Source organism: Rhinolophus hipposideros, assembly GCF_964194185.1.
Source record: "Rhinolophus hipposideros genome assembly, chromosome: 9".
NCBI classification, from domain to species: domain Eukaryota; kingdom Metazoa; phylum Chordata; class Mammalia; order Chiroptera; family Rhinolophidae; genus Rhinolophus; species Rhinolophus hipposideros.
The window spans coordinates 91,838,348-91,862,953 of record NC_138055.1 but is presented as its reverse complement, the minus strand read 5'-3'; the positions used below and the strand labels follow the sequence as shown (position 1 = coordinate 91,862,953).

Here is a 24,606-nt window from a genome sequence, read left to right as displayed (position 1 = left end):
AGTATTATAAGCTAAGTGAAGTAAGTTAGACAGAGAAAAACAAATACCATATAATTTCACTTATATGGAGGAGACATGTGGAATCTGAAAAAAACAAAATAAATGAACAACGAAACAGAAAGAAACTCATAGATATAGAGAACAAACTGATGGTTGCCAGTGGGGTCGTGGGGCTGGGTGAAAAAGGTGAAGGGATCAAAGACAAACTGGCAGTTATAAAAGAGTTACGTGGATGTAAAGTACAGCATATGGAATATAGTCAATAATATTGTAATAAGTATGCATGGCATCAGTTGGGTACTAGACTTATGGGGTAATCACTTCACAACTTAAATAAATGTCTAATCATTATGCTGTACACCTAAAACTAATATAATATTGGATGTCCAGTGCAATTGAAAAAAATTTTTTAATTAAGAAAAAAGCAGGAAAAAGGATGCTACACATCATATGTCATCAGGGAAATGTAAGTGAAAACAATAATGAGGTACCACTACACACCTATTAGAATGGCCCAACTCTGGAACACTGACAATAGCAAATGCTGACAATGATGTGGAGACACAGGAAATCCCATTCATTGCTGGTGGGGATGCAAAATCGTACAACCATTTTGGAAGACAGCTTGGTGGTTTCTTATAAAGCTGAACATCCTCTTACCATATTGCACTCTTTGGTATTTACGCAAAGGATTTTAAACTTATGTCCACACAAAACCCTGAACATGGATGTTTGTAGCAGCTTTATTTATAACTGCCAAAACTTAGAAGCAATCAAGATCTACTTCAATAGGTGACAGATAAATAAACGGTGACACAGCCAGACTATGGAACTATCAAGCCATGAAAAGGCATGGAGGAGACTTAAATTCATATCAGTAAGTGAAAGAAGCCAGTCTGAAAGGGTGCATACTCCATGATTCCAATTACGTAACATTCTGGAGCAGGCAAAACTATGGAGATAGTAAAAAAAGTCAGTGTCCACCAGAGGCTAGAGGGTAGAGAGGGACTAGTAGGTGGAAATATCAGAAAGAGAAGACTCTTTGGCTGCACAACACGAACCAGGATAGAGTAGTTCAAGAGTCAGGCCTCACTGAGACAGCCCTTCCCCACAAGAAGGTGGGCAGATTATGGCTGATGTGGAAATGCACATCAGCAGAGACCACAGCTGTCAGCCAGAAGTTGTAAAAGGAGGGAAAGAAGTTGACGCTTTGAAGAAAACTGTAAACTTTGTGTCTGACTGGTCCAATAGACCTGTAAGCATTCCACCTAAAGAGTTCCACTTGAGATACCGTAAATAAATGCTGTTTCTTTAGGCATGAGGAAAAGTGGAGCCAGGAAAAAAGGGATTTTCTCCGCAAAGTCTCCAAAGGTATTCATTCATTCTGTCTTCTTTTCTCATGTTTTAACTTTGGGGCTAGGCGTTTATATTGAAAAGGACTGAGCATACCTTCTGCCAGCACCTACTAAGGGAAAAGAAAAGCCGCTGGAAAAGCAGGTGACCTGCGAAGTGGGGTATTGTCAGAGCAGTTTATTTGAATGGAGACCACTTTAAGCGTGACCCAACCTACCACCCTATTTTTACATATCCAAGTCCCAGTAACTCTCAAATTCAGTATTTTGTTCAAACTCTTGAGGTAATTTGCTAACCTCATTCCCTTTTTGGCTTACAAGACTCTTTAGAATTTCGAAAGAGTTTATTGTTGTTTAGAAATTTTCAAGGGCGTCTTTTCCACAAATTCCACAAAAAATTTGCACCAACAAATTATAATTCTGTCAACAATAGTACTGTCTCTTTTTTCTACCACCACACTTACACTTGCCATTATTTAGACTTGCATACATGGTATAAATTTTACTCATGCATGACAACTACTATCTCTCTCTTAAAATAAGGTTGTTTTGTTTTGTTTTGATTTTCAAGAGAAATGTAAGATGCCCTAAGTTTGAATTTATAGTTATTAAAACAAACAAATGGAAAAATAAAAAACAATACACAAGAAAAAATATCCCAGGCAATAAAAAATTATTTAAATAAAAACAAAAGAAAGAAGGAATTAAGAAATAATAATAGGAATGAAAGGAGAGATATAGCACCATACATTGCAGAGATTAAAATAGGGGTTATATTAAATACATTTGGAAATTTGAATACTAACAGGATATTTGATATGAAGAAATGATTTTAAAGTTTTTGAGTGATAATGGTATTGTGATTAAAAATGAACGAGAGCCTTTATTTTTCAGAAATACATACTAAATTTTTTACAGATAAAATTATATGTCTGGATTTTGCTTCAAAATAATATTAAGAGAGGAAGTAATTAGGGTGTGAATAAAGCTTAACTGGCAATGAGTTAAGGATTGTAAGGGGTAACTGATGGGGGTTCATTATACTATCATGTTTATTTTCATATATTTAAATTCTCCAAAACAAAATAATATTTTAAAAGTAATTATCAGAATTAAGAAGTAAAAATCTACTGTACTCTTCTCCAAAATATAAAAAAGTATTGTGAACAGCTCTATGCCAACAAAACCAAAAATTTGGGGATAATACCCTCGAAAAATTATAAAAAGTTGACCAGAAAATCCAGAAACCTTCCCTCAAAGAAAATACCATGTGGTTTTACAAGCATGTTGTAGGAAGCAAGGTACAAATAATTTGAATCTCATATAAACTATTCCTGAGTAGAAAAAAAAGAAGAAGCATCCTTCCCAACTCTAACTTCTTTTATGAAGCCAGCATACCCTTAAAACTGAGACAAAACTTGGGCCTGCGCGGTGGCTCAGGCGGTTGGAGTTCCGTGCTCCTAACTCCGAAGGCTGCCGGCTGGATTCCCACATGGGCCAGTGGGCTCTCAACCACAAGGTTGCCAGTTCGATTTGAGTCCCGTAAGGGATGGTGGGCTGTGCCCGCTGCAACTAAGATTGAACACGGCATCTTGAGCTGTGCTGCCTCCTGGATGGCTCAGTTGATTAGAGCGTGGGCTCTCAACCACAAGGTTGCTATTTCGATTCCTCGACTCCGCAAGGGATCGTGGGCTGTGCCCCCTGCAAGTAGTAACGGCAACTGGACCTGGAGCTGAGCTGTGCCCTCCACAACTAAGACGGAAAGAACAACTTGAAGCTGAATCACACCCTCCACAACTACGATTGAAAGGACAACAACTTGACTTGGAAAAAAAAAAAAGTCCTGGAAGTACACACTGTTCCCCAATAAAGTCCTGTTCCCCTTCCCCAATAAAAATCTAAAATAAATAAATAAATAAATAAATAAATAAATAAATAAATAAATAAATAAATAAATAAATAAAACTGAGACAAAACAAAAAAGTTACAGGCCATCTTCACTCACTGAGCTTGAAACAACTAAATGGTGAAACAATCAAAAGCACTAATTTTAACATCAGGAAAAAGACAAGGATGTCTACTAACATCATGTCTATTATTATTATACAGAAGATCCTGATTAGTGCAGTAACTTTTTTTTAAAGATAGACTCATCAAAGAAAACATCTCATTATTCACAAATGGTGTGATATTCTATACAGAAAACCCAAGGGAATTTAGAAATAATCTATCAGAATTAATAAGAGTTCAAAAAATTTGCTGGATACAAAATCAATATGAACATTAAGTCAATTTGATAAAGGTACCATAATTTTTAAAAATGTTAACAATAGGGAAAACTGGATGAGTGGCATATGGGAACACTTTATAACATTTTTGTAAATCTAAAATTATTCCAAAATAATCTTATTTTAATAAACGATTTTAAAAGAACTACTTAAAATTACCACATGTCAATTTACTACAAGTAAAATCTTAGTAGCTTAACTTAAACTGTCCTTAAACTGCCTATCCATTGATTGTCATGCAATCAGTATTAAATAATGTAATGATATTAAATCTATACTATTAAAGACAACCATACAGCTTAATTTCTTTTTTAAAAAAATATTTTTAAAAAATACTGCACATACCCAGCCACCTTGCTGAATGATGTACTCTGCTGCATAGTCCTCCAGATATGTCACACCAAACTGCAGCAATGTACTCAAAGGTTCTTGACCACGTCTTGTCAACTCCGAAAGCATTTGTTGTAGCAAAACCAGAGGCACCAAAATCTTCAATGCACAGATGAGAGAGTAAAAACACAAACTGAAATTCTTATAATTAATTTTATATGCTCAACTACTAGAAAATTATATTCAAATGCAGCATCATTTTTATTACAGTAAGGGAAAGAGAACACTGACCTTACTAGAATTTTTGTGATTCATGCATATAGATTTTATATCATAGGGTGTTAGAAATAATTATAATATGAAAATAATTGGGCACATGTGTATATGTGTCTGTCTGTCTGTGTGTGGGGGGGGGAGGGAGACAGAAACAACACATAGAAAATTCACTGAAGCATTATTTAGAATAGCAAAAGCCTTGAAATGACCCAACAGGAATAGGTTTAAAAAATATTGGTCACCCAGTAAAATATCATGTAAGAAGCTGTTAAAAAGAATTAGATTGTTCACTGCCCAATCACCAAAATTTACTTTCTGGGAAAAAAGATACAGGAGAGTGTGTGAAATAACAGTACCATTTGTGTAAAAACATATAAGTTTGTGTAATCCTATAGAATCTCTGGGAGAATATATAAGAAACTGGTAATAGTGGTAGCCTAAGAAAGGAGAACAGGTGACGGGTGGGAAAATATTTTTCAACGTATATCTTTCTGTACTTTTTGCATTTTGTGCCATGTGCTTTTATCTATTTGAAAATAAGAACTTTCAAAATGATGAGCTATCTTATAAAAGTCATCAAAAACCAAAGGAGACATTATTATCATTCCTAATAACCTTGTGGCTCAATATTTTAAAATCAAAATTTATGATAGAAAATAACTAGAGTCCGTTGCCTTCCAAAAAAATGTATATTGAAAAAAACGGGGGTGGAAGATGAGGGTAAGGGGGATCAAATATATGGTGACGGAAAGAGAACTGATTCTGGGTGGTGAACACACAATGGGATTTATAGATGATGTAATACAGAATTGTACACCTGAAATCTATGTAATTTTACTAACAAATGTCACCCCAATAAATAAAAAAAAATAAAAATTAAAAAAAAAGGAAAAGAAAAAAACAAAGTACTGTTTGCTGTGTATAATGTGCACTTTTTTACCCAAATTTGTGAGGGAAAAATAAGGATGTGCATTATACATGGTAATACTAATTCTGTATCTTTATAAATGTTTTCAATTCTTTTATTTATGAGTTAAAAGTGTAACTCTAGAAATCAATAACGATATCTGTATGCAAAATAATATCCTGGAATACGATAATAGGTTTTGTTGAACTTACAACAAACTTGCAACGACAACGAGTTATTACCCTTCTATGATGCGTAAATATCATAAATTTGTAATCGGTACATAAATTAAAATTTCTTGTACCTTGTATCTTGTGTTTTGTAGTTATCTGTTATATAAAATTTCTTGTATGTTAAAAAATGTTTAAAAATAAATGCTAAAATTCCTTTATAATACAAAAAACAAGCACCTAAATGTAAATGAATGAAATTTTGAATTAAAAAATTGTAACGAAAGATTTTTTTTCTTCCCTGAAAGTTTGGGCCCAAAGCATGGGTGCATATTATACATGAGAGTGCATTACACATGGCAAAATGCGGTATTTTCAGTTAACCTTTGCATGCAATCTCTTTTGTCTAACATGTCAAGAATTCTCCACATGACTGAAAAAGGAATGCAAAAGGAAATGAAACCAATTCCAGTTCCTTGTTACTGAATTGCCAAGGTAATAATAACTGAGGAATTACAAAATATTTCTGTAGAAAACAAACAGAAAAGGCAATGAGCTTATAGTCATACTAATATTCTTTGGCTTTTAAGTAAAAGCAGCCTTGAAGGAAGCTATACCTAAGTCTGAAAGAAAAAGAATGCAACAAACACTTATCTTCTTTTTGATATTCTAAAAGAACTCCAGCCCAAAATATATTAAAAACCTCTTCTTAACACTAATGGAGGGATATAGGGCTATAAAAAAGAATATATTTGGTTCTGTCTACAATTAGGGAAAAAAGCAGTAAGCGACAGCTTGTGAATCAGCCTTGTTGATTCAAATCATCTCAACTTCAAAGGCCCAGCATATCCTGGACCTCAAAACATTCTAATTTCCCATAATAACCTACTAACATGCAACATTTTAAAATTACTCATGTTCAAGCACAATTACCTCTTAGGGAAATGAGTTGCAAACATCTTATACTTGCTATATAAAATAATACTGTATTTGTTCCAAATTTACCTCTTTCATATCAAAAAATTAACCTATTTCATATCATTTTACTATATAATAATCTAGACAGAAATCTGTAATCCTCTTTCACTACTGTCTTAATTTTAGTCCTTAATCATATTCCCACTCATTCACTATACTTTTTAGGCTGAAATCTACTAATCGTTTAGTCTGTTCTTCATACGGCAATTCCTTCATTGCTTTGATCATTTAAATCATCCTTTCCTGGATCTTCTCCATCCCAATTACATCTTTCTTGAAATGCAGTAACCAGAGTGCAGGAAGTTCATTTTACAGGACTAACATCTACTTGTTTGATACTCTTGGTGGTACATAGTATGTCTATTTTACCTATTTGAAAAACTATTTTCAAGGGACCTATATGATGACTTCCAGGCCCAGCATCTTTTAAATATACTTTAGATTCTTTCTACAGTTAAACGCTCTTATTTCTGTAATCACACACAAAATTTCATGAGTTATTTCTACAACTGATCCCCATCAACTTCGCATTTTACTACCCACAAGAATTTTGTATCATCTGCACACTAGGTAAGTCTTTGTACTCTCTCCCATAGTATTAAAAAAATATTAAAACAAAACTGGATTCCCAAATATGCATTCCTAGAAGGCAGGACTAAAAAGCAACCAAATAATCTTACCCTTTGAATTCCTTTCTGTAGTCATTTCCTTACTGGATAATAGTAATCCTCACAACACATATAAATTATTTTTCCTTCAATAACTTCGTAATGGAATGCCACGGTAATTTTGACCATAAAAAAGAATTACCTACACTGACTGTCTCCTCATATGTACCCCATGATGTTACCCTCCAACAGGCCAGACTCAGCTAACAACATCATCCTTTTATTAAAGACTAGATGAGGGTGCTGGTGTGGGAATAAGGCGTACCAAGTAGCTCCAAGGGTCCCTTCCGGTAGAAGATATTTGTGATGATGAATGACACATTTGGTCTATCAATCTACTATTTAATCTTTTATGCCTTAACGATTCTAGTAAACATCACAATTTTATCTGTACCTAATGCATTGACAAATAGGTTTAAATGTCTGTGGCCTGTCTATTTGAAAATACAATTTAAGAGACAACCAGACATCATGTATCAGCCAATGTAATGCAAGCAGAAACAGGGAACACTAATGAAGTATTCTTGCCAAAGATTAAACCTGAACATGATCAAGTTTAGGCCCTACCTAGCAATGGACAGGAAATACAGAGGTAAAGGAACATGTTAAATGACATCTCAGTGATGCAGTCAACAAAACCCAGAAGATATGGAATTTTATAGGACAAATAACTTCTAAGTAAACTAGAAAAGAAAAAAAAAAGAGGGAGAGTAAGCCTACATATTAAAAGAGACTTAAATAACATATTATATGATGACATTTATATGAAATGTGCAGAAGGCAAACTCACAGTGACAGAGTAGAGTCATGTTACCACGGGTTGGGAGAAGCAGGAAGTGGGGAGTGACGACTTCTATATATGGTATTTCTTGGGAATAAAAAAAAGTTCTGAATTTAGACAGTGAAGATGGGTGCACAACTCCAAGAATATGCTAAATAATATTGAATTGTACATTTTAGAAGGGTAAATTTTATGGTATATAAATTATATTTCAACTTTAAAAAGAAAAAGGAAATGACGTTAGCATCATGGTGGAGTGAGAAGAACTCCTTGTTTCTTCCCTTAAAATTACAACAAGTTGGACAACTATATTTCAACAAAGGATTCCTTGCTCAACACATAAACACGTCTGAGAGATCCACACACTGAGAAATCTAAAGATGGGTGCATCAAAAAGCAGAGGAGGTAAGATGGGGGGCGGGGGGTAAGGACAGAGACAAGAGCCACAGAGCAGTCCAGTGCTCGCCACAATTCAGCTGATGTGGTGGCGGGTTGTAGACTACACTCGGCAGCCCAGAGAGGGCCAGAGTGGCAGAAGCAACATTCTGGCTTGAGTAATTGGTGCCCACTGCAGCTAAAGCAAGTGACGGGTGGAGACGTGGCACAGAGGTGTGGCAGCATAGTCAAGCAACCGCCATTACCAGAAGGAAAACAAAGCCGCAGACGCAGCAGCCCGGTTCCCCAACCCTCCCCTCCCTCATCTATCGCAATGGAATCCGGTAGAGGCAGCTGGGACACCTCAGATACTACAGAGCAGCTGGCAGCCTCTGGTTATAAGGAGATAGTTCCAGGAATATACAACACAAAGGTGGTACCCTGAGACCAAGGCAACCTGATCACAGAGGGGACACCCATATCCTCGTGGAATTCCAGGCATTTTCCACAGCCAAGGTGACACCACCCTACTGAGATCCCAGAAGTCCTAGTAGTACAGGTAAGAGAAAACAAAAACTTGTGGTATAACACCATCTACTGTAAAACAAAAGAAAGACCTCTACTTACCAACCTGCTGAACAACAAGCAAAACAGCACTCAAAAAGAAGAGTTCAATACCTCAAATGCCCAGAGAAACAATCCATCAAATACCGTGATTAACCAAGGGAACAAGGTAGCTCAGAAAAGAAAAAGTGTCCAGGAACCAAACTCAAAAACATGAAAGACTGTGATTTAAATGAGAGAGAATTCAAGACTGCAGTTTTAAAAAAACTCAATGAGATATGAGAAACTCAGAAAGGCATTTCAATGAGCTCAGAAATAAAATCAATGAACAAAAGGAGTACTTTACCAAAGAGATTGAAACCATAAAAAAAGAACCAAACAAATTCTGGAGCTGAAGAACTCAATAAAACGAGATGAAGAAAAAATTAGGGAGCTTGGGAAACAGAGCAAGCCAGATAAAAGAGAAAATTAATGATCTTGAAAATAGAAATCTAGAAATAACTGAGGAAGGAAAACTCATAGTTAAAAAAAAAAAAAAAAAAAAGAACTCTCCAAGAACTATCTGACTCCATTAGAAAGAGCAATATAAGAATAAGGAGTATGCCAGAAGGAGAAGAAAAGGAGAAGGGAACAGAGAGGCTATTCAAACAAATAATTGACAAGAACTTTCCAAACATATAGAAAGAACTGGACCCTCTAATCCAAGAAGTTTAACAAAACACCCAATTATCTCAATCCAAAAAGGTCTTCTCCAAGGCACACTACATTAAAGCTGTCAAACATTAATGACAAAGAAAGAATTCTCAAGGCAGCCAAGGAAGAGAAGACGGTAACCTATAAAGGAAATCTCATTAGATTATCATGGGATTTTTAAACAGAAACCCTACAAGCGAGAAAAGAGTAGAATCAAATACTTATATTATTAAGAGGAATGACCAGCCAAGAAACCATATCCAACAAAGTTATCCTTTAGATATTAAGGAGAAATAAAGGCTTTTCCAAACATACAGAAGCTGAGGGAAGTTACCACCACCAAACCTACATTACAAGAAAGTTAAAAGGAGTTCTTCTACCTGAAACAAAAAGATAAAGGGATAAAAAACTATGAGTAAGAAAACAGGCACACAGACATAAGCAGGAAATTGCAACTCTATTACAGAAAAGGGTTTTAAACACTTAATTATAACATAAAGGTTAGAGGGGGTAAAGCATTTGAAAAAAAAAAACTATAGGACTCCCACTCAATATTGCAAAGAAGGTAAATGCTGTGCTTGTCTCCTGCCATGACCACATCAAAATTACAAATAAATTATGGAACAACTATCCTTGAAACCACTTTAAGATTAACTGAACAGAACTCCTACAACAAAGGATATAAAGAAGAAGCCGCGACAAGACCGGTAGGAGGGGGGGAGACAGGAAATGGGCTGGTCCCATACTCACATGTGGCATTTAAGAATCAGGAGGCATACCTTGGCGGTGGAGGTCCTCCATGAGGAATGAGGGATCCTAGCCTCACACTGGGTTCCCCAGCCCATAGCACCAGTGCCAGTAAGAGGAATCCCCATAACATCTGACTGAAAATCGGGGGGGGGGGGTTCATCTGGATAGATAGAGGACTGCTAGAGACCAAGGTGTAATCTGAAAAGGCCCACACACAAACTCACGTACTCACAAACACTTGCCCTAAGTTCATTCCAGTGAAACGACAGCAGCATGAAATACCAGGGGAGGAACTGAATTGTTTGTCTTCATGGCGAGAGCTGGAGGAGCAGAAGTGCTGCCAAGCACCATTGTAACTTTGTTGAGACCTTCCCCAACCCAGCTTGCTGGCACAGGCGGGCGCCAAATTTGAGTCTCCTTCAAACTATTAATAGTTAACACCACTCCCTCACTCTACTGATTCCAAGACCCAGCCCACCCATGGCATGAATTAGCCTGAATCTCTTTCAAACGGCTGTTCCTCACAAGGACCCAGACTTGGTCCACACTATGGACTTTCCAAAAATCTCTCAAAGGTCCACAAATCCCAAACAAACAGTGGTTGGCCTTGGCATGCCCTGTACCTCTTGATAACTGGCCCCAAACCTCAACACTAGAGGCAGCCAGCTTTGGTTTGCAGCATAGCCTCTCCCAGGTGCCTCCAAGCCCAGCACAGGCAGTTACCAACTGCAGATCACTTTGTAGCACTTATCAGGCTGCTCCTGACCAGGCACAGGCAGCACCTGATATGTGCCTCCACCCTCCCAAGAGGCCCCAGAACCAGCACACCCAGCAGCCAGATTCAGACCACACCAGAGCACCACTCAACTGAACTCTGCTCTGTGGAGTCAGCACCTGCACAACGAATCATACTCTGTAGTCACAGCCAGTCAGCCTGAGGGTCAATCCCACTCATTGCTGTACCAAGATAATTGAAGGCTCAACTACAACAGCAGGGCACACACAACCTACACAAGGGACATCTCTGGAGCACCTGACTCAGGTGACCATGGGGGCTGTGCCACTGGGCCCCACAGGACACCTATTACAAAAACCCTGACAAGACTGGGAGATATAGCAAATCTACCTAATATATAGAAACACACACAGGGAGGCAATGAAAATGAGAAACAAAGAAACATGTCCCAAATTAAAGAACAAGACAAAACTCCAGAAAAAAAAAAAAGAAAACTAAAGAAAATGGAGGCTAACAGTCTACCAGATACAGAGTTACAAACACGGGTTATAAGGATGCTCAATGAACTTAGGGAAAAAATGAGTGAAGTCAGTGAGAACTTACACAAAAAGATAGAAACCATAAAAAAGAACCAGTCAGAAACAAAGACTAAAATAACTGAAATGAAGAATACATTAGATGAAACTAAAGTAGATTAGATGAAGCAGAGGACCCAATCAGTGATTTGAAAGACTAGATATTGGAAAACACCCAATCAGAAGAGCACAAAGAAAAAAGAATAGGAGAAAATGAAAACAGTTTAAGGGACCTTGGGGACAACATCAAGCACACCAACATTCACATCATTGGGGTACAAGAAGGAGAAGAAAGACAGCAAGGGATTGAAAACCTATTTGAAGAAATAATGACTGAAAAGTTCCCTAACCTGGTGAAGGAAATAGACATATAAGCCCAGGAAATGCAGAGGATCCCAAACAAGATGAACCCAAACAGGCCCACCCCAGAAACATCATAATTAAAATGGCAAAGGTTAAAGACAAAGAGAGAATCTTAAAAGCAGCAAGAAAAAAGCAGTTACCTACAAGGAAGCCCCCATAAGACTGGTAGCTGACTACAGAAACGTTGCAGGCCAGAAGGGATTAGCACAAAATTTTCAAAGTGATGAAAGGAAGGACCAACAACCAAGATTATTCTACCCAGCAAAGCTATCATTCAGAATCGAAGGACAGATAAAGAGCTTCCCAGACAAAAAAAACTTAAAAGAATTCATCACCACCAAACCAGTATTACAAGAAATGTTAAAGGGAGTTCTTTAAGGGAAAAAAAAAAGGAAAAAAATACGAATAATAAAATGACAATAACTACATAACTATCAATAATTACTTTAAATGTAAACGGATTAAATACTCCAATCAAAAGACAATACAGGTCATCAAAATGGCAGCGTGAGGTGAGGCTCTGTAACGCTCCCCTGGAATTTACAACGAATCGGAAAACAATAACTCCACAAAGGACTCCTTGCACAGCAGACAGGCAAGACGAAGAGGCCCACTACTGAATTCACCTCCAGGTGGGTGAATCGCGCGAGCGGGGGAGGAGGGAGAGGAGAAGTGCGGAGACGGAGCCGCGCGGGCGCAGGACACAGACCTGGCTCAGTGCTCGGAGCCCTCTGCTCCCGGAACTACCGCCGCTGCGGGAGAGGGAAGGACTCGGACTGCTAGGGCTCCGCTTACGGCCCACAGGGCTGAGGGGGCAGCATATAAAACCGCTGAACCCAACGCTCGCTCACGGCAGAGACCTCGGAGCAAAGACTGAGGGAAGAGGGCTGAAATCAGTGGTTTAAGCCCTCACTGCTGAGCGGAGAACGGAAGCCTTAGGCACGGAGACTAGCCGACCCTCCCTACCCTCCCAGAGCTCGCCCCGCCCCCACCTGCCCGGTGCTAGAAGCGATAAAGTAGCAGTGTCGGATCAAAGGACAGAATATTTGCTGCTCTGAGAACTGTGGACCGCAGACACAGATTCGCAGCCCAACTAGTTCCGGCAAAGGGGAGGGAGCTGTGGAAGCAGGACTGGCTGTGGTGGTGGTCGAGGCCATTGCTCTGGGCCACCTCTCACAACTCACCCCGCCCCTACCCCACCTATCAGGGCGGATCCCTGCAGGAGTAAACAGAACTGCTGAAACAAACGGGCTCTGAATCTGGTGCAGAAAGAGCTTTGGAACTTCAAGAGCTCTCCGCACCCCCACAGGGACGTGGCGCCCTATGACCCAGGCGAACTGTTAACAGAGGAGAAGCCCGTCTCCCAGGGAATCCACAAATTGTGTGAGAAGCAGGAATAGTGCAGAGAAAACAGCACTACCGTGTGAGAGAGAAAAAAAAGGCTGCAGTCGGAAAGAAAAAGACAATACAGTGGCTTAATGGATAAGAAAACAAGACCCTTACATATGCTGCCTACAAGAGACTCACTTCAGATCTAAAGACACACACAGACTGAAAGGGATTTAAAAAGATATTTCATGCAAATGGAAATGAAAAAAAGCAGAGGTAGAAATACTTGTATCGGATGAAATAGAATTTAAAACAAAGACTGTAATAAAACAACAGACAAAGGACATTTCATATACAATAGGCAAGATATGAAAGCAACCTAAGTTGCCCATCAATAGATGACTAGATAAAGAAGATGTGGCATATATATATGTAAATTATATATGTAATTTATATAATACTTTATAATTTTTATAAAATTATAAATTTTATATTATTTTATAATAATTTATATAATATTTATATAATATATATACAGTTATATATATAATATAAATTACTCAGCCATAAAAAAGAAACGAAATCTTATTCGCAGCGTGTTTGGATATAGAATTTATTGTGCTAAGTGAAATAAGTCAGACAGAGAATGACAAATATCATATGATTTCACTTACATGTGGAATCTAAACAAAATAAACAAATAAACAAAACTGACTCATAGATTAAGAGAAGAAAATGATGGTTGCCAGATTGCTGGGCGAAAAGGCGGATGGGATTAAGAAGTACAAATTGATGGTTTTATATATATAGTCATGGGGATGTAAATACAGCATAGGGAATATAGTTAATAATATTATAATAACTACCGTTGTTTCCCTGAAAATAAGACCTAGCCAGACAATCAGCTCTAATGCATCTTTTGGAGCAAAAATTAACATAATACCAGGTCTTACATCATATTATATTATATAAGACCCAATCTCATTTTACTACAAGACTTATTTTACTATAAGATTTACTCACAGTAAAATGAGACTGGGTCTTATATTAATTTTTGCTCCAAAAGACACATTAGAGCTGACTGTCTGGCTAGGTCTTATTTTTGGGGAAACATGGTAGGTATGGTGTCAGGTAGGTATTAGAATTATAATTCATGAATTATATAAATATCTAAGCACTATGTTGTCCACCTGAAACTAATATAATATTGAATGTCAACTGTAATTGAAAATAAAAATTTAAAAGTCTGTAGCTTCTGCAATTTTGAAATTAATGCACAGCATAAAAAGGGATAATTTGTGACAACAGAAACAAAAGGGAAGGGGGTAAAGGACCGAACTTGCACAGGTGAATGAAGATGCAATCAGAAGTAAAATGACTATTGCAGATATGAAACTTTTTTTGCATAACCCGAATGGTAACCACAAAACAAAAATCTAGAACTCAGACATATAAAACTAAAAAAACAGGAAAAGGAGGGAGGAAAATTATAGGAAACCACCAAACTGAAATAGCAGACAAAACCACAAAGGAAAAGAAACAATGGAGACAGAGAAAACAGATAACAAAAGATAAAATAGCTGTAGTTAGTCCTTATATAACAATAAGCACACTAAATGTAAACGGGTTGAATTCACCAATGAAAAGGCAAAGAGTAGTGGGAAGGATTAAAAAACAAGGCCCAATTATATGCTGCCTTCAGGACACCCCTCTAAGCTACAAAGACAAACACAAACTCAAAGTGAAAAGGTGGAAGAGAATACTCCAAGCAAATGGCATCCAGAGAAAAGTAGGTGTAGCCAAAGTTATATCAGACAAAACAGACTTCCAGACAAAGATGGACATTTTAAAATAATAAATTCATCAAGAATACATAATACTGGGACGGGCCCGGTGGCTCAGGCTGTCAGAGCTCCATGCTCCTAACTCCAAAGGCTGCCGGTTCGATTCCCACATGGGCCAGTGGGCTCTCAACCACAAGGTTGCCAGTTCAATTCCTCGAGTCCCGCAAGAGATGGTGGGCAGCGCCCCCTGCAACTAAGATTGAACACAGCACCTTGAGCTGAGCTGCCACTGAGCTCCTGGATGGCTCAGTTAGTTGGAGCGCATCCTCTCAACCACAAGGTTGCTGGTTTGACTCCCGCAAGGGATGGTGGGCTGTGCCCCCTCCAACTAGAAAACGGCAACTGGACCTGGAGCTGAGCTGCACCCTCCACAACTAAGACTGAAAGGACAACAACTTGAAGCTGAACGGCACCCTCCACAACTAAGATTGAAAGGACAACAACTTGACTTGGAAAAAAGGCCTGGAAATACACACTGTTCCCCAATAAAGTCCTGTTCCCTTTCCCCAATAAAATCTTTAAAAAAACAACAAAAAAAAACCTTGGCAAACTGCATACAATACATTAAAAAGACAATATATCATGAACAAATGGGGTTCACTCCAGGTATGCAAGATGGTTCAACATATGCAATTCAATAAATGTGATACACCAAATTAACTAATAAAAGATGAAAATCATATGATCACATCATTTGATGCAGAGAAAACATTTGAGAAGATACAACATCCACTTATGATTCAAACACTCAATAAAATAGGTATAGAAGAAAAGTACCTCAATATGACAAATCCTCAACTAATAACATACCCAATGGTGAGAAACAAAAATGTTCCTCTAAGATCAGGAACAAGACAATGATGTCCACTCTCATCACTCTTATTCAACACAGTACTGGAAATCCTTGCCAGAGCAATCAGTCAAGAGAAAGAAAGAAAAGGCATCCAAATTGAGAATAAAGATGTAAAACTGTCACTATTTACAGATGACAAAATGCTATATACAGAAAAATCCTAAAGACTCCACCAAAAGACTATTAGAAACAATAAACAAATACAGTAAAGTTGCAGGATAATCAGTATAAAAAAATCCATTGCATTTCTATATACTAACAATGAAATATCAGAAAAAGAAATGAAGAAAATCCCATTTACAACTGCAACAACAAGAATAAAATACCTCAAATAAACAGGATGTAAAAGACCTATACACTGAAAACTACAAGATATTGTTGAAAGAAACTGAAAAAGACACAAAGAAATGGAAAGATGTTATGTGTTCATGGATTGGAAGAATTAACATTATTTAAATGGCCTTATTACCTAAAGCAAGACATAAATTTTATGCAATCTCCATCCAATTCCAATGGCATTTTTCACAGAAATAGAACAAAAAATCCTCACAAATTATACTACAAAGCTACAATAATCAAAACAGCATGGTATTAGCAAAAAGACACACAGACTGAAGGTACAGAATTCAGAGCCCAGAAATAAACCCACACATATATGGGCAACTAATTTTCAACAAAGGAGCCAAAAACACACAATGGTGAAAGGAAAGCCTCTTCAATAAATGGTGCTGGAAAAACTGGAAAGCCACATGGCAAAGAATGAAACTAGACTGCTATCAGACACCAAACATAAAAATGAACTCAAAATGGATTAAAGTCTTGAATATAAGACGTGAGACAATAAAGTACCTAGAAGAAAACATAGGTACTAAACTTCTGAACCTTGGTCTCAGAGGGGTTTTTGTGAACTTGACCCCAAAAGCAAGAGAAGTAAAATCAAAAATAAATGAATGGAACTGTATCAAACTAAAAGGCTTCTTCTGTACAGCAAAAGAAACCATCAACAAAACAAAAAGGCAATCAACCAAATAGGAGAAAACATTTGCAAACAACCCTCTGATAAGGAGCTAATTTCCAAAATATATGAAGAACTCATACTCATATAACTCAAAACACACACACACACACACACACACACACACAATTCTATCAAAAACTGTGCAGAGGATCTGAACAGACACTTTTCCTAAGAAGTCATACAGATGGCCAACAGATAAAAGATGCTCAGCTTCACTAGCTCTAAGGGAAATGCAAATCAAAACTACAATGAGATTCCACTCACACCTATTAGAATGTCTATGATTAATAAGACAAGAAATAAGTGTTGAGGAGGATGCAGAGAAAAAAGAATCCTCATCTACTGCTAGTGGGAACGTAAATTGAACAGTCACTATGAAAAACAGTATGGACATTCCTAAAAAAATTAAGAATAGAGCTACTATATGACCTAGCAATCCCTCTTCTGGGTATCTACCCCCAAAATTTGAAAGTATTTATTCACAAAGATATATGTATGCTACGTTCACTGCAGCAATATTCACAGTATCCAAATCATGGAAACAACCCATGTGCCCTTCAATGGATGACCAGATAAGTAAGTATACAATGGGATACCACTCAGCCATCTGCAATAACATGGATGGGTCTTGAGAGTATTATGCTAAGTGAAATAAGTCAGACAGAAAAGAACAAGAACCAAACAACTTCACTCATATGTGAACTAGAAAACAGAAAGCCACAAACAAGTAAACAAACAATCTCACAGACAGAGACAACAGTATGGTGGTTACCAGAGAGGAAGGGGGTTACCAGAGAGGGTAGCTTAAAGAGAGTAAAGAGGGCCGCCCCGGTGGCTCAGGTGGTTAGAGCACGGTGCTCCTAATGCAGAGGTTGCCGGTTCAAGTGGCCGGCAGCCAGCATGAGCGGCCAGCAGCCGGCAAAAGCTGCTGTGAGCTGCTGTGAGCAGCTGAGCAACGACTGACTGCCTCAGCCGGGGGGAGCACAAGGCTCATAACACCACGAGCATTGGCCAGGGAGCTGCGTCCTACACAACCGGACTGAGAAAATAACAGCTTGAACTGGAGTGGGGGGGGGGCAGGAGGTAGAAGAAGGGGCAAAAAAAAAGGGGGTAAGGAGAGTCAAATATAGAGTCAAATATACGGTAATGGAAGGAGACTAGACTCGGGTAGGTGAGCACATAATGGAATATGCAGATGATGTATTATAGAATTGTACACCTGAAGCTCATATAATGTTATTAACCAATGCTACCCCAATAAATTTAATTTTTTAAAAAGTCAATGTATATGAAATATCCAGGATAGTCAAATTTACAGAAACAGAAGGCATATCGGTGGTTGCTTAGCACTGGGGTTAACAGGGAAATTCGAGGATAACAAGAGGATACGGAGTTCCTTTCTGAGGTGATGAAAATTTTCAAAAATAGATTGTGGTGATGGTCGCATAATTCTGTGACTAGTCTAAAAACCATTGAATTGTGTGCTCTAAGTGGTAAACTGTATTGAAGTATATCTCAATAAAGCTGTTACAAAATAAAAAAAAAAACGAAAATGGAAAGACTTGGGAGACATTTCAACCAAATGCAATACATGGGCCTTGTTTGGATCTTGATTCAAACAAATCACCTTAAAAAATATCTTTGAGAGATAAACAGGGAAATTTGAATAGTGAATGGATAACATATTAGAATCACTGTTACGGTAATATTTGTATAATAATGGTATTATCAGTTGGTTAAAAAAGAGATATACATTATCCTTGGAAATACACACTAATGTATTTATGAATAAAATGATATGACATTTGGGTCTACTTCAAAATAATTTAGGGGGAGAGTGGGAAGAATATGGGAGGGGGAGAAACCGATGAAATAAGACCAGCCATATGCCGGGGTGCCAAAAAAATGTATACACATGATTTGTATTCATCTTTTGTTATCGGTACATATTATTACAATTTTAATACAGTTTTTTCCTTTCTTAAAATATATATACATTTTTTGGCACCCTCTGTATTAATAATTGTTGAACTGAATGATGGATACATGGAGTTCGTTACACTATTCACTCTGCTTCTGTGTATGCTTGAAGTTTTAATAATGAAATATTTTAAATGATTAGTGATTTAATATGCCACTAAAATTAATCAAGGCAAATAATTTATCTTTCCTATTATTTTTCTAAGGTCTATTTATTATGTGTTTCCCCGAAAATAACACCTAGCTGGACAATCAGCTCTAATGTGTCTTTTGGAGCAAAAATTAATATAAGATCCGGTATTATATCATATTATATTATGTTATATTATATAAGACCGGGTCTTATAGTAAAATAAGACCCGGTCTTATATTAATTTTTGCTCCAAAAGATGCATTAGAGCTGATTGTCTGGCTAAGTCTTATTTTCGGGGAAACACAGTACTGTGAACACCATGCCTTTAACACTCTAGCTGACTTTTTCTCTTTGATGGTCATTTTCTTTTTTCTATAAGCAGTAAGTACATAAGAAAATACAATACCAATAAGAGGAAAAAAAAAACTTACCTACAATTTTGAGATAACTACTCTTATCTAACAACTAATGTTGTGACACATATTTCAATTATTTTTCTAGGCAAATATACACTATGTAGTCAACATTAACATATGTACTTTAAAAAAAAAATCATACAAGTAAGTACTATTAATACAGGTTTGTGGCCAGCTTTTTTCCTCCACTTCTTTTTGATATATTTAAAGAGAATTTGACTAAGATGCTTTACAATCTCTAAACCAATTAAGTGATATTCAGTTTGCCCCTGACCTGGCATGCTTTGTGGACATTTTTTTCTCATCTCTCTGATGGGTGTTTCATTTGAGCCTCATTTATCTGCCAGACAGCCAAATTCATATAACAATGTTATGCCAAATTTTGCAAATATTCATGCAAAATATAAAATATGACTAACTGCTTCAAATTATCCAATTTGTTTCTGGCTTGGGGGGCATTTCAATTGCCTACAAAAAGCCAGGTTCTTTTCAGCCCTAGAGGATTCAGAAGGAGAGTAATATTGGATTAAGCAGAGCAAGTAATGTATGTTATACTATTTTTACATATATTAATATTATGTTATATATATTAGTATATAGTATAGACAAATATTCTAATTGTCATGCTTCATTTATAAGAGGTATTCAAGCAACCGCCTTGAATATCAACAGTTAGCCCTTGGTCCTGATGAAGGACTAATATGAAGCAGGGAATGGAAAAAAAGGGCATGTGAAGACTGGGGTTTACTCAGGTTTTTTTAAGATAACCCTAGGATCAGGGGGAGGAAGACATACAAGAGCTGATTATAACAGTCAGTAGACAGGAGTGACAGGAAGAGAATATAAAACAGGGGAAGAAGGCTAATTAGGTGGTATTAGTTACCTAAATATTTGTTATTTGATGTATTGAGAAATACATTATAACCAAGCTCATTTTTATTTATAAAATCGATTTCAAATGTCCATGAGAGGTTTTTGTGTTTTTTCTTTCATTCCAAGAAATCAAATGAAACAAACAGATATTTTAACAAACTATTTACAGCTGAGTAATACAGTAAAACTCCATAATAGTGGGGAGGCCAGATGGCTCAGCTGGTTAGAGCGCCAGCTCTCAACAACAAGGTTGCTGGTTCAATTCCCCATGGGATGGTGGGCTGCGCCCCCTGCAACTAAAGATTGAAAATGGCGACTGGAGTTGGAGCTGAGCTGCGCCCTCCACAAAAACTTGGAGCTGATGAGCCCTGGAAAAACATACTCGTCTTCAATATTCCCCAATTTAAAAAAATGTTCTTATAAAAAAAAACAAAAAAAATTCCATAATAGTGACTTTTTGTGAACAAGGTCTCGTGTTAAATGGAACATAACAGCCACTATTTCATGAGTGCTTACTATGGTGACAATGTGCTAAACATGTACTTGCAAAACTTACGAGGATAGTTATCATCACCATTTCATATGTGTGAAAATTCAGATTTAGAAAGCTTAATAACCTGTCCAAAGACATGCACCTAGTCCTTGACAAAGCGGACATTTGAAACAAGTCCAATCAGCCTACGATGCTAATTATTATACTATAATGTCTCCAAGGCCTGTATTAAGGTAAGCAAAAATAATATACATCAATTAGGTATATGTAAGGTCACGTGGTCTGTCTCATTAACAATTCTGAGTAAAGGTGGCTATTTGAAAAATAATTCTACAAATTTTATCTGCCCTAGCACTTTATCACTAAGGGCCATACTTCTTCCTATTCCCTTAGACTCTGCCTTTTCAAGGTGACAAGCAGCGAATACAGTCTAAGATAATGGATAAGCAGTACAGCGGAAAAAACACTGAAGCTGTAATCAGAAGATCTTAGCTCTAGTGTTAATGCCAATATTTACGAGTCTAGTCGTCCTAGGCAAGTCATTTAACTTTTTTTTCTCATTACCACATGACCTAACTAAATAAATAAGTAACAGAACAAAAGCTAATAAAATCCAATCTGCTTTCTGTAAAGGATGGTTGTGATGATCGAATGAGATGTGTGACATGAGCTACTTTGTGAACTCTAAAACACAATGGTATTACTACTCATCTAAGAGAACGAGAAGAAGCTGTCTCCCAAATGAAGCCCTTATTCTTTTGCCCCTAAACATACTCACATGTAAATAACCATCTGGAGATAAATGGCATGTGTAACACAGAGAAATGAAGAAATGACGGGAAGTTAAAGACAGATAGGAAAGAGTGGCATACTATGGGACACATATTTCAGGGTCAGCAGAACCTTGCAGCATTAATCAAAAAAGCATCTTAGTCAAAAATATGCACTTAACACGATTGGATTTATACATTAAAAATGAGCTCTAACAGTTTTCTCTTATATGATGCTAGCAATTCCTCCTGTACTTTATCATTAATACACTAAATCTTGTAAGAGAAAATATAATTTGGTTAATACCTTATTCCAGCCGCTGGCATGAACTGTGGTCTCCAGTGTACATTCCCGATATGCCTGATATGTCACTGGCCTGTAGAGATTTTTTTTAAAAGTCTGTGTCACTAAGCAGAAAAATTCTAAATTTCCAGATGAATAAATATACAGTCACTACTCTACTGCTTAACTTTTTGCAAAAGCAACAAAGATTATTTAACATATTGTTTTGAATGAGATGTGGCTTTTAACATTTGGTATGCATTTTGCTTCAAGCATTCTCTAATAGGCTGAGATGCTTGCTACCAGTTTGGTAAAGCAGTTAATATAATAAATTAATAATAAATAATACAACATTTTTGATAATTGCTTGAAACTTATCAAACAGGATTTCTATGTTGTAAATAAACAAGCACTTGGATTATTAATATGGGATAAAATAATAACAAATAAAAATTACTCATTAATAAAATTAAAAGCACAATTTTAACTTTTTTAAAAGGCAAAAAATCTAAAATATTTTAAAATTAAAGAGACATGTCAGTGGAAAACTTCAAATTGAGGATATAAGGAGTTGGAATAAACAAAGACAATAAACGAAGCTCTATTTTTAACTTGGAGTCTTATGACATAAAATCCTGGAGGGCAGAGACACAAGCCTTTCTGATTATTTCCATGTAACTTCTAGTCATACAAAACTCAAATCACTGAGTGAAGACAGCACTCTCTCACTAATTTATTGAGGAACTTTAAGTACTACATTCTAAGTCTGGGTTTCATGTGCAAATTAACAACAAAAGTACTGGGTAACCAAGTAACATAGGAAAGTATCAATAGCTTGTACAATAGATTTAATAAAATGTACCCCTCCCTTTGTGGGAAAATTATATATGTAAAAAAGAAAAGTCTTATTTTAAAACCCATTCCAAAGGATTTTTCTGCTCTGACCACTCTGGTGTGGATCTCTTCAGTCTGTGAATATAGAAAATTGGTAATAGCTACCACTTATTATCGGTAGCCTACTGTTTGGTTTTATATTTTTCTTTATTTATATTTTACATATTTCATATTATTATTTTACATATTAGGAAACTGAAGCTCAGAAAAACTAAGAGACTAGCCCAAATGCAGATAGCTGGCGAGCAGCAAAGCAGAAATTCATACCCAATTAGATCTGGCTCCAAAGCCACACTGCTCTGATTTGAACACAGCATTCTGACACATGCCGTGATAATGTCCAGATGCCCCATGTGGCTAATGAGCATCTGAGACATGGCTAGTAATGTGCTACAAGTGGAATATAGATACCAGATTTCAAAGACTTAGTAAGAGGGAATGTGAAATATCTCAGTAAGTCTTCATATTGAGTAACGTTAAAACTGTAATATTTTGAAGACATAAATTAAATATATTAACAAAAAAATCACGATTTAAATTTTTGTGGCTGCTAGAAAAATTTAAATTACATATATGTGATTTGCATTATATCAATTGAACAGTGCTGGTCTAGATATTTGAGAAAACAGTTCTGATCACACAGATATCATTCTTTTATACAAGTCAAACTAAAGTCAACACTACAATGATGCTGAGATAAGACACCAGGGATGACCTTTTTAATAAGGTAGTATATACTACCTCCTTGACACCCTATCCCATCAAAGTTAGCTTTGCAGTTTCAGAAGCCTTGGACTAAATGCCAGGTGGTTGCACAAGCTGAACTTCAGCAGATACTGTACAGTCTACCTGCCTATATTCGCCCTGACATTTACTTGCGCCTATGAGTCCCTTCACTGCCTTTCCTGAACTGTTTGATGCTGCTGTGGGTCATCAGGCTAGAAGTACTTTAGCATCCTTCAGAATGAAACATGATTTGAAACATTATATGTACACACATATGTACATGAACAATCCAGCAGATTAAAACAGTCCAAGGAAATCTAAACCCAAGGAAATAAAAGTAAGTTGCTGGAAAATCAGCTCTTATCTGATGAGCTACTTGAACAGAACAAAGAAGAAAAAGGGGGTGGGGGAGACCTTTTGAACCTGCTCCCCAGCAGGAAGAAATGGAGATCAAATTCACACTTTAACAAAACTGGAGGAGTAGGTGGTATTTTCCACCTTAAAAGGTATTGACAAATACCTGTATAATACTTATAGTTCACCACCAGATAATTATTTTCAAGGTATTAGTAACAGCACTTAACTTTCAAAAGTAGATTTCTAATACTCAATCACAATTTATTTGCAATTGGCTAAAATCTAATGGAACATTTCCTCTTGACTGCTAAAACGGAGTGTATGTTGAGTTCAATATTCTTTAAAAGACCTCTGGTTTTCCTATTTGCCATTTGAAAGTTACATTAGATACCCTTTAGATTATGTAAAGAAAACATCTTAACGTGTCTCAACAATGAAAATATCTTTTTTTGAAAATATCTTTCAGTAGACAAAAAATACTGAAAATAAATGCAATACTAAACAGAAAAAAGGTAGATTTCTGAAAAAAATTTATTCAGAGGCCTAACTTTGATATACAACCAGAGGTACTAATTTCAAAAATAATTTTATCAGTGTTTAGGGTTTGGAGACAAAAATCAAAAATATTCATCAAAGACGAAATTTTAAAAAACATATAATTTACTTTGCAGTAAGAAAGTATCAATTTTTCCTGTACATTATGAAAAGGATTCCAAAAACAATATTTAAAAAGCTATATAATACTGTTCTTCAGAGAGCTTATGATATCAATATTCCAGTAAAGTTAAAATGAACAGATAAATTGAGCTGGAGAGTGAAATGGTTTGCTCA

At 36.6% G+C, this 24,606-nt stretch overlaps 1 protein-coding gene across 16 annotated transcripts in view; it reads right to left on the bottom strand.

Annotated features, from left to right (window-relative positions):
• Nucleotides 1–24,606, bottom strand: part of BCL2L13 (BCL2 like 13) — a 104,564-nt gene that overhangs the window by 37,146 nt on the left and 42,812 nt on the right. For 9 of the 16 annotated variants that reach the window (XM_081059417.1, XM_081059410.1, XM_081059413.1 and 6 more), the window contains 2 exons: nt 21,823–21,892; nt 3,986–4,129 (listed from right to left, as the gene is read on the bottom strand). In XM_081059417.1, coding sequence (XP_080915543.1) covers nt 3,986–4,129; nt 21,823–21,892 — 214 coding nt within the window. Of the gene's footprint in view, nt 1–1,680; nt 3,105–3,985; nt 4,130–7,759; nt 7,838–21,822; nt 21,893–24,606 lie in introns of those variants that run through there. The other 7 variants (XR_013993994.1, XR_013993996.1, XM_081059415.1 and 4 more) reach the window with 5 other exon arrangements.